Below are 9,935 nucleotides of genomic sequence, written 5' to 3' on the forward strand. Positions count from 1 at the left end.
GACTATTTTTCCAGTTTGTAGTAAACTCTGCCTCTTTGGACAACACAAGAGGCATTAACCCCTTACACGCCGCTCAAACATAGACATTTTTCAGACCGTGGTATCGATTCCAGGTATCGGGGGACTTTTAACGAGTACTTTAGAAAATGTGGTATCGAGGCAGATCGCCCGATTTTCGTGGATTTTACCACGTGTTGGCAAATTGAGTCGGAATGAATACATTTTCAAAAATAAGTGATTTATACTTTGTCATTCTCTTTTAAAAAAAACTTGGAATCTGACAAAACATGACAGAATTACACCTGTTTGAAGTTGACAGAGTCAAGCAAAATCCAAGATTTTTTTAAGGTTTAAAAACAAAATTATTGCATCCATACCTTAAAATGACTGGTAAAACTAATAGATTTAGCTCAAACAATATCAATACATGTTAAACTTTTTTCGTTCTTTTATTGTTTGATTGACATTGAGACAGACAGCTTTATGATCTACTGTAATGCAAGGATCTAATATAATGTTATGCAACAGATTTTTCCCCCAACAGTTAACCAAACATTCACTTCAGATATAAAAGACTATATCTGCATGAATTCTTGTCATTGTAAATGGACTGCATTTATATAGCGCTTTCATAGACCAATGGCCATCCAAGGCGCTTTACAATTTTTGCCTCACATTCACCCATTCACTCACACATTTATACACCGACGGCAGTGTCAGCCATGCAAGGCGCCATCCAGCTCGTCTGGAGCAGCTTGGGTCAGGTGTCTTGCTCAAAGACACCTCGACACTTAGTCAGGTGGAGCCGGGGATTGAACCACCAAACCTTCCATTTATGTAGACAACCTACATGAACCACTCAACCACTGCCGCCCCACATTTACTGTCTAAGGCTGCGTCTCAATTGATCAAACTAAGGGCTAGACCAAGGGTCAAAAAGAAATTGCACTTTGCGTTAATCGCACGCGACTTGTTAATAAAATTAGTGTCATTAAAATGAATTTGCGTTAAAGCCCTAATAAAAATATATTATTTATATAATAAGTATTAAAGTAAATAAATATGTCTTTGAAATACTCCCACTGGTAAAATTCTTATTACATAAATGTATATTATGCGTGTAGTCTTGACCTTTATTTATTTTTCTGTTTTAACCTTTAATGATTATCTTATCAAAATAACAAAAGATGTATTGCAGTGATGATAAAAAAGAACTGAAAACAGATTTTGATTTGTTGGATATGTTAATGTAGCCGACAGCTGTCTATAGTTCGCTTTCTAATATTCAACTAAAAATATGGATAAATCATGGATAAAAGTAACCAGCTGGATATAAACTAATGGCAAATTGATGATAATAATCATGACATTAAACATCTGGGTTGGATTTATCTGCGTGTAGATGTTTGAGGTACTACTAATATTAGCGTCCTGTCAGCCTCGATGACAAACTTAGGTTTCTGCTGTTGTTTCTTTGCTAATGCAGCAAATTAATAACTTCATCATGATATGAAGCAATGGACGCACTTGAAAAAAACTATCGGCATCATTATTAGTCTTAGGCCACCATGCCAGAATTAGATTTGCTGTTTTTGCAATGTTATAGTGATCATATATATCTCTTTAGTAGAATACATCCAGAAAATACAGGAAATGTGTATTAAGTATTAAAAACTGTACAAAAATGTAAATTGATGTGTCAAGTTGATTGATGTGTCATTCAGTTTTAATTGATAAATTAAGTGTCATGGGTTTTTCAAGTAACGTGATTGCCTGGTTGAAATCTTATTTATCTGGTAGAGTACAAAGGGTAGAGATTGATGGGATTTTATCAGAAGAGAATAATATTATTACTGGAGTTCCTCAGGGTAGTGTTTTAGGTCCTCTTTTATTTCTTTTGTATATAAATGACTTGGAAGCTGTTTGTGATTGCAATTTGTTTTTATATGCTGATGACTCTGCCTTATTAGCTTCGGACAAAGATGTTGGATTAATTCAAAGGACATTGTGTGAGGAACTTGGTAAGGTAAGAGACTGGCTTTCTGAAAACAAACTTTCATTAAATCTTGATAAAACTGAAGCTATATTATTTGGGTCTAAAAGAGCTCTGAAAAAGGTACCTAATATGTCCATTATGGTTGGGGAGTGTGAAATCTCTAATAGAACTTCAGTTAGTTATCTTGGATGTATCCTTGACAATGATTTAAGTGGAACCAGTATGGCTTTAAAGATTTTGGGTAAGGTTAATGCTAGGATAAGATTCCTTGCTAGACATGCCAGTTGTTTGGATAAACAAACTCTTAAATTACTAGCATCTTGTTTGGTACAATGTCATTTTGAGTATGCATGTACATCCTGGATGTCTCATTTGTCCCGTGCATGGTTAGATAAAGTGCAAAAGTCACAAAACAAATTAATAAGAGTAGTTTTAAGTCTTAGTAGTTTTACACATGTTGATATATCTCATTTTAGACAGCTTAATTGGTTACCTATAGAGGGTAGAGTTAAACATCTTAAATTAAAAATGGTACACAAGATACTTAATAAAAGAGCTCCTTTATATTTTAATAATTATTTCTCAAGGGTTAATGAGAAACATACTTATAATACCAGGCAAAGTCTTATGAATGTTACATTATACAATTTTAAGAGTATGTATGGGCGTAGGTCTTTTCATTTTTCAGGGGCTCAAGAGTGGAATAATGTGCCTCTTAACATTAAATGCATTATGAATACAGGTGGTTTTAGCATGAAAGTTAAAAATTGGATATTAGGTGGGTTGTTTTAGATTAGAGTAGGTATGGTTTTTGTATATTGTAGGAATTTTATTGTGATTGTATTTGTTTGGTATTCTGGAAATGTTTTTTTAGATGAAGTGGTTTATTTATTTGTAATGCCAATGCCCCTACTTCCTTTGCACTAGAAGTGAAGTTGTGTTTTACTTCAAGGACCACAATGGAAATAAGTTATTTTTAACTTTATTGTGTTATCCTTGACAAATGTGTTATTTCACTTTTTGTCCAATAAATCAAATCAAATCAAAGTTTTTAGGATAAAGTCTCCTTACACTTAAGCAATAGCAGGAAACTGCAGGACCTAAATGATATTAAATCCTAATTTCATTCTGCTCAAAAAAGCTCAAGATGTGTTTAGTGTCAAGAGATTTCACACTAAACACCGACAATGCCTAGAGAAGACATTTAGTCCTGAAAATAAAATGTTTTTGTACATATTTCCTGTGTTTTCTGTTTGAATGTTAATAAAATAGATTGAAAAATAAATATGGATGGACATATTTAATTAAGCATCTGGAAGACGCTTTTATCCTATACAATTGAAGTTTGAATTTGAATTGAATTTTTTTGTTTTGTTTTGTTTTTGTTTTTAATTGTTGTTGTGTTGTACATATTGTACATTTTGCATTGTATGCTTGAAATAAATTTGCTGAACTGAAATTGCTGAACTGAACTGAAGTTACATATTTTTTCAGTACATGTGCCTCCCGGGGGAATACAGGGTTTATACAGAAATCCTTAAGTTAAATTTACTACTTTTTACTACCTTTTTTACTACCTTCAGAATATTTTTTAAAACCATCACGACACTGAATTGCAAGTGTTAATCAGCGACCTTTCTATTATTTACACAGATTTTGACATATATAACATACAAAAAAGAATTAAAGTGAAAAAAATTCTTCTGACTGAAATATTTTTCAGGCCAAGTCATATTCCTTTACCTAACACTTTATGTAGGCGAGACCAATAGCATTTTAAGGGGAGATTTTTTTTTACATTAATTCTATATTAAAGTCTCCTGTGGCATATAAAGGTAGCTGTAGTTTGCAGGGCGTTTCAGATTAAGGCGAAACAGCTAAATAACTCACTATACTGTATTAAAAGAAAACATGAATATCACCACCTTTAATGAATCTTTTATTAATTATTTATTAATTGTAAATGTATTTATTTTAGCATTTACTAATAATTTTTTAATCAAAGTTGAAACTGTTAACATTAGTGAATGCACCATGAACTACTGTCAATTACTGTAATGACATAAACAAGAATTAATTAATGATTATATACTCTATATTTTTCATTGTTTGTTCATGTTATATAATGCATTTACTAAGGTGAACAAATACAACTTTTTTATATCATATTATTCAGTACACATACACAAATAATCCAGGGTCTGTTCTGTTCACACAACAGTTTACAGCAGGGGTTCTCAAAGTCCGGACTCCGGTCCGGATCCGGACCCGACGAGAACTTGATCCGGACCCGCGTCCACTTCATATTACAAGTGCATTAATTTCTATGTGATTGATTAAACGTGAGCATTTGCTACATTACAAATGCATATTGAACTTGTAAACCATTCGTTTAGTTTTGTTTTCTTTTTAGATTTAAGAGTATTCCTGGTCCGAAAATAAAACGAGTTATTTAAAAATTTCCTGTGTGACGCTGTAGCCATCACACCCAGATATTATGCACAGCTACTTCACGTACTACGGCTTTTGATCAGTAAGTCCTTATCAATCTGCAATCACTGTTGGTTTGAGTCGTTTAAAACATGCATTTGAAAAAGCAACACTCGTCAAACATAATCTTTATACATATTCTTTATTATCATGAAAATACCTGAAAAGGTTTGAAGAACAGCAATATAAATATATCCTTAAGACATTTCCTGGAGCTGCGTGTGTCTTGTTCTTCGTCTGAAGCGCATATTAAGTTTCTGCCCGAGAGCGCCCCCTGGCTTTTGGATGTAGCGGCAGTTCACCGTAATTCATTGAGAAGCAAAGCAAGCATCATAAACCAATTTATAGGTGCACCCCTAATTTTGGTCAGTGTCTCTGCTTACCAACCACACTTTTTTGCCATGGTTTATGCATCTGATGGAGAACAAACTGTGCCATTTCTCTAATTAGATTGCTCTGTATTTTGCACCTGGTTACTTTTTGCATATTTCTTGTGTTTATGTTTAAAAAAAAATTTTACTTTAAATGCAAAATACACTTATGTTTTTCCCAAACTGTTTGTGTTGATTTGTTATATAAACAAATGATTTACATAAAGTTTTTCTGGACCTATGAAAATGATGAGAATTCAGATTCGGACCTTTGAATGTAAACTTTGAGAACCCCTGGTTTACAGTCACAGCTCTAATACAGTAACGTTATGTATGAATATAAACCCTGAACGAGTAACTGGAGTCAAACTAGCGTACAATTCGCACAGGATGTCTGTAACCATCGTGATAGTTGTTAATTGAATGACTGTACCTTTCTCAACAAAATATTATGTTACAATAGAGGCAGCGCTGATGTGCTAGTTTATGCGCAATGTTTCTGCTGTTTACTTTCTCCTAAGACCTAAATGGTTGTGTTTATATGAGGATATTTGCAAAGACGGGATTTTTGAGGCATATTTGTTATTTAAGGCCAATAAAGCGGCAAAAATACGTACAAAACAAGCTCAATGAGAAACGAATGCGCGCCTAGCCTGCTACTCTGACACAGAAACAGCGGACGCACTGTTGTTTGTGTTTGAATGGCTTAAAATCACTTGTTTTTAAACGGTTGTGCTTAAATATATGTACAAATGTTACGTTTTTGTGACCACACGAAAATGCAACTGCAAGAACCGACAGGTGTATGACATCAAAGTCCCGCGAGAGTTTTGAAAGCAGTCTCCTCTTATGATTCCTCGTCAATCGCTCTCAAGGGATTTGGATGTCATCTGCCTTTTGGTTGTTGTGGCGCCACATGAAGTTTACCCATGAGTTAAACAAACCCGTTGTACCAGCCACTGGCTATATCAGCATAGCATTAAAAAGCGTGCCGCGGATGATCAGTAACGTGAGAAATCATTTACCCCCAAAATACAGGACCTCTTACGTTAGTCATACTGTGCAAAGACACGCAATTACCTGTTTGGTTTTCTTAGCCCACGCAAATGAAAGGCTTGCCAATCTTCATCATTTCGCTAAGCCAAGTCAATCGTCTTTTACACCTTTATCGATCTTCAAAACATCGGAGCCTTCCTGCATTATAAGTTTGACCATGCTAGCTGAAATAAAGTTTTACCTCAGCTTAACGTGATACAGTCAGAAAACCCGGAGTGGATCCGGTCCGTAGTGATTACAGAACGCTTACAGCGGAGAGAGGAACGTGATTTGGCTCCACTCCAGGCTTTGATCACATCCCAGAGACGAAAGATCTTTGATTATTTGCCCAGATATGCAGGTGATTTGAACTAATTTCCAGGCATCATAACATTACAAAAGGCAATCGAAAATTTACTACCTCGTCAGATGACGCTTACTACTTTTTACTACTTTTTACTGGCCTTAATTTGGCATAATTTAATTTACTACCTTTACTACCTTTTACAACCCCGCGGAAACCCTGGAATACTAACACAATACTCTTCGAACTGTGCTTGGACTTTTGCTAAAGAGCTGAATGCATGAATGCAAAAACATATTCTTCTTGTAAGGCGATGAACTTCATTTTCAGCGTGTGACAACATGTTTACCTTCAAAGCCAACTCTCTCCAGCAGGTTGAGTGGATACCAGATAAGGGGTCTGTTCCCTACAGGCAGCAGGGGTTTGGGTGTGTTATAGGTGAGATCCATCATTCTGGAGCCTCCACCAGCTGCCATCAGCACCGCCTGCAGCTCCATCCCTAAACACCTGCAGCACAAATCCAACAACACATTTTAACTGCCTATAACATCATTACACCAAAACATCTTAACAGTCTGACAAGTGCAACCTCTTTGTTAGATTTCCATTAACTCAACCAGTTTTTCAAAACATTACCATTACCATGCAATTATTTCATCATCCACACCGATTTATTTACGACGCACTGCAAATCCGCTTAGATTTGGCGAGACGACGCCTTTAACGACATATACAATATAGCTTACCTTTATTTGTTGCAAAATATGTAATTTTGAGGTAATTTTCAGTGCACGTCAGGATCTTCAGGACTCTAGCTGCTAGCAGACGCTCATGTGGACCAGTCTGTTATTCATAATCATTTCGCGCTGTTTTCAAAAGCCCACTGCTTAAAACGAAAGAAAAGTCTGGAAATACACGTATTTTAGGTTAAATAGAAATAAAATAGAATGGGGGGAAAAACGCGGGATAATTTATCTGTATAAGTTAAGAGAAACTGTCAGGATATTTTGAGATAGTGACAGGAGTTACTTCTTAGCATGTCGTACGGAAATCTCGACCAGTAACTTTGGTTCCTATGCCCGTGTGTGTACACATTCAGCTTTCGTTCTGAGGCAGAATTAGATTTCACCAGATGCTTTAATAAGTACATATTACGTTTATTAAACTTTTTTGCTAGTTTCCTAAATATATGATAAAATATATGTTTTCACATGCTTTTAATAGTTGTAACTTTAAAGCACGTGCATATAGTCATTTCTGAACTTAAAGGGATAGTTCACCCAAAAATGAAAATTCTGTCATCATTTACTCACTCTCATGTTGTTAAAAAAACTGTATGAATTTATTTGTTTTGATAAACACAAGGAAGATATTTTGAGGAATGTTTGTAACCAAACCATTTACGAACCCCATTCACTTCCATAGTTTTCTTTTTACCTACTGTGGAAGTGAATGGGGCTCATGATGGGTTTGGTTACAAAAATATCTTCATTTGTGTTCATCAGAACAAAGAAATGTATACAGGTTTGTAACAACATTAGAGTGAGAAAATGATGACAGAATCTTCATTTTTGGGTAAACTATCCCTTTCATCCTTTTTTGTCTGACTACAATATTTCTAAAAATGAATCTAAATCTGCAATATTTTAAAATGTATTCAGTGGTCAAACAAAATGACCTCTACTTTACAATGGATGGACATGATGGATCAGTCAGATTTGACATACAAAAGATTGCTGTGTGACTTTGGCAGAAAATAAAACAAAAACGCCATTTAGCCTGTTTGGTTTGTACCCCAATGTAAATGTGACCATATAATCTAGATATTTAAGATTTTATAATATTATTGATCTTAATATTCATCCATACCAATTAATTTTACTATTAATGGACATCCAATGGCACTTAAAAAAATTATGTCGACCATAATAATGTGGTTAAGCAGTTGTATAAGTCACTTTTGTCTTTATAAAATGAAATAAAATTAATACAGATTGTAAAGCATGTCTTATTTATGAGCCATAACCATGTAGTAGGGCTGATTTACACTTGAAATTTTTTTTTTTAACTTTCCTTCTCACATTAATAATGGTCACTTGTCCTAAGGTTCATTGGGAATGTAAATGTATTAAGAAAATGTCCAGTTTCACACTAAACATTTTAAGTCTCCAGTCAAGCCCAGTTCCCTCCACCCAGATCCCCTCAGTCAACAGGCATGGCCCAAACCCCAATTCACAGACCTCCGATGTAACAGCAAATTGAACTCTGGGAATGTGGCTTAGCTTTGTTTTCTCTGGACAGGAGATGAGCTTCATTGGTCGCCGCCTGCAGAAGAAACACTAGAATAACAGGGTAGGCTGCCTCCATTAGGAAAAAGCAGCAAGTAAAAGCAAAGGAAATATTGATGTTAAAGCTCTAAATGTTTGTGTCCTGAATTTTCACCTTTGCTGTGCTTCCTTACACCCTTGGCTGCAAAACTGTTTGTAATCCACTCTCTCCAAAAAACTTGGACGCCTTATCTTTCCTTCCTTTCAACAGTGAAGCAACATTTTTAAAGTATACCTCGAAAAATCTCATATGGATTACATGACCCAAGTTTAACATCTGCTGCACTGCCTGAACACACCACTGAAGTTTCATTGGGGTCATGTTAAAGTAAACAATGACAAAACATAATGAAAACAATCATTTGTCTCATTTACACTTTTGTGTCCAAGCTATTTTTTCCGTTTGGCTGTGTGAGGATTACCAATGTTGCTATGTTGATGAAAAATTTCACACCAGGAGACTTTTTTCAAAAAAACTTTACTCATTTTGCAACTGTTTACTATGTTTTGTCCAAAGAATTGTTTTTTTTTCCGGGTCTGGCGCTAGCACTTTTAGCATAGCTTAGCACAATCCAATGAATCTGATTAGACCATTAGCATCGTGCCCAAAAATAATCAAAGAGTTTCAATATTTTTCCAATTTTAAAATTTGACTCTTCTGTAGTTACATCGTGTACTAAGACCGACGGAAAACTAAAAGTTGCGATTTTCTAGGCCAATATGGCTAGGACTATATTCTCATTCTGGCGTAATAATCAAGGACTTTGCTGCCATAACATAACATAACTTTGCTGCATCAGGCATGTTGATATTACGCACTGCTCCAAAATAGTCTCCTTTGTTACTTTCAATAGCAGGGGACCGTTTTCAGCAGCTGAGTAATATCGTTGCGCCTCCTGCAGCCATGTTACGGCAGCAAAGTCCTGATTATTACACCAGAATGAGAGTATAGACGGAAAAGTATAAACTTTAAATTTTCCGTCGGTCTTAGTACACAACATAACCACAGAAGAGTCAAGTTTTAAATAGGAAAAATCTAAACTCTTTGGTCATTTTTGAACGCGAATGGTCTAATCAGATTCAATGGATTATGCTAAGCTATGCTAAAAGTGCTAGCGTCAGACCCGGAGATCGGCTGAATGGATTTCAAAACGGTAAGAATCAAATGTTTAACTCTAGGGGAGCTGAAAAATGTGCATATTTTTAAAAAAGTGGAGTGTCCCTGTAAACATATAAGTTGAAAAAACAATTTTTTTAGGTGTTACCAATTAAAGTAATTTTTTAAGTTGATCCAACTTTTCACTTTTTACATTGTGGAATAACAAATATGTAAATACAAGGAAAATATTATTTTATTACTTTTTAATAGTGTTGAGTAGATTGAGTACATTCTTGTAATGTACCATATATTC

General features: G+C 35.0%; 1 protein-coding gene across 1 annotated transcript in view; it reads right to left on the reverse strand.

Annotated features, from left to right (window-relative positions):
* eif2b3 (eukaryotic translation initiation factor 2B, subunit 3 gamma) overlaps nucleotides 1–7,249 on the reverse strand; it is a 57,362-nt gene extending 50,113 nt beyond the window's left edge. The window contains exons 1-2 of the mRNA XM_065276602.2: nucleotides 6,943–7,249; nucleotides 6,546–6,703 (exon numbers count right to left, since the gene is read on the reverse strand). Of these exons, the coding sequence (XP_065132674.1) occupies nucleotides 6,546–6,693 (148 nt within the window). The 5' untranslated portion in view covers nucleotides 6,694–6,703; nucleotides 6,943–7,249. The remainder of the gene's footprint in view (nucleotides 1–6,545; nucleotides 6,704–6,942) is intronic.
* Nucleotides 7,250–9,935: the final 2,686 nt, after the last annotated feature.

Source organism: Paramisgurnus dabryanus, chromosome 6 (assembly GCF_030506205.2).
Source record: "Paramisgurnus dabryanus chromosome 6, PD_genome_1.1, whole genome shotgun sequence".
Lineage (NCBI taxonomy): Eukaryota > Metazoa > Chordata > Actinopteri > Cypriniformes > Cobitidae > Paramisgurnus > Paramisgurnus dabryanus.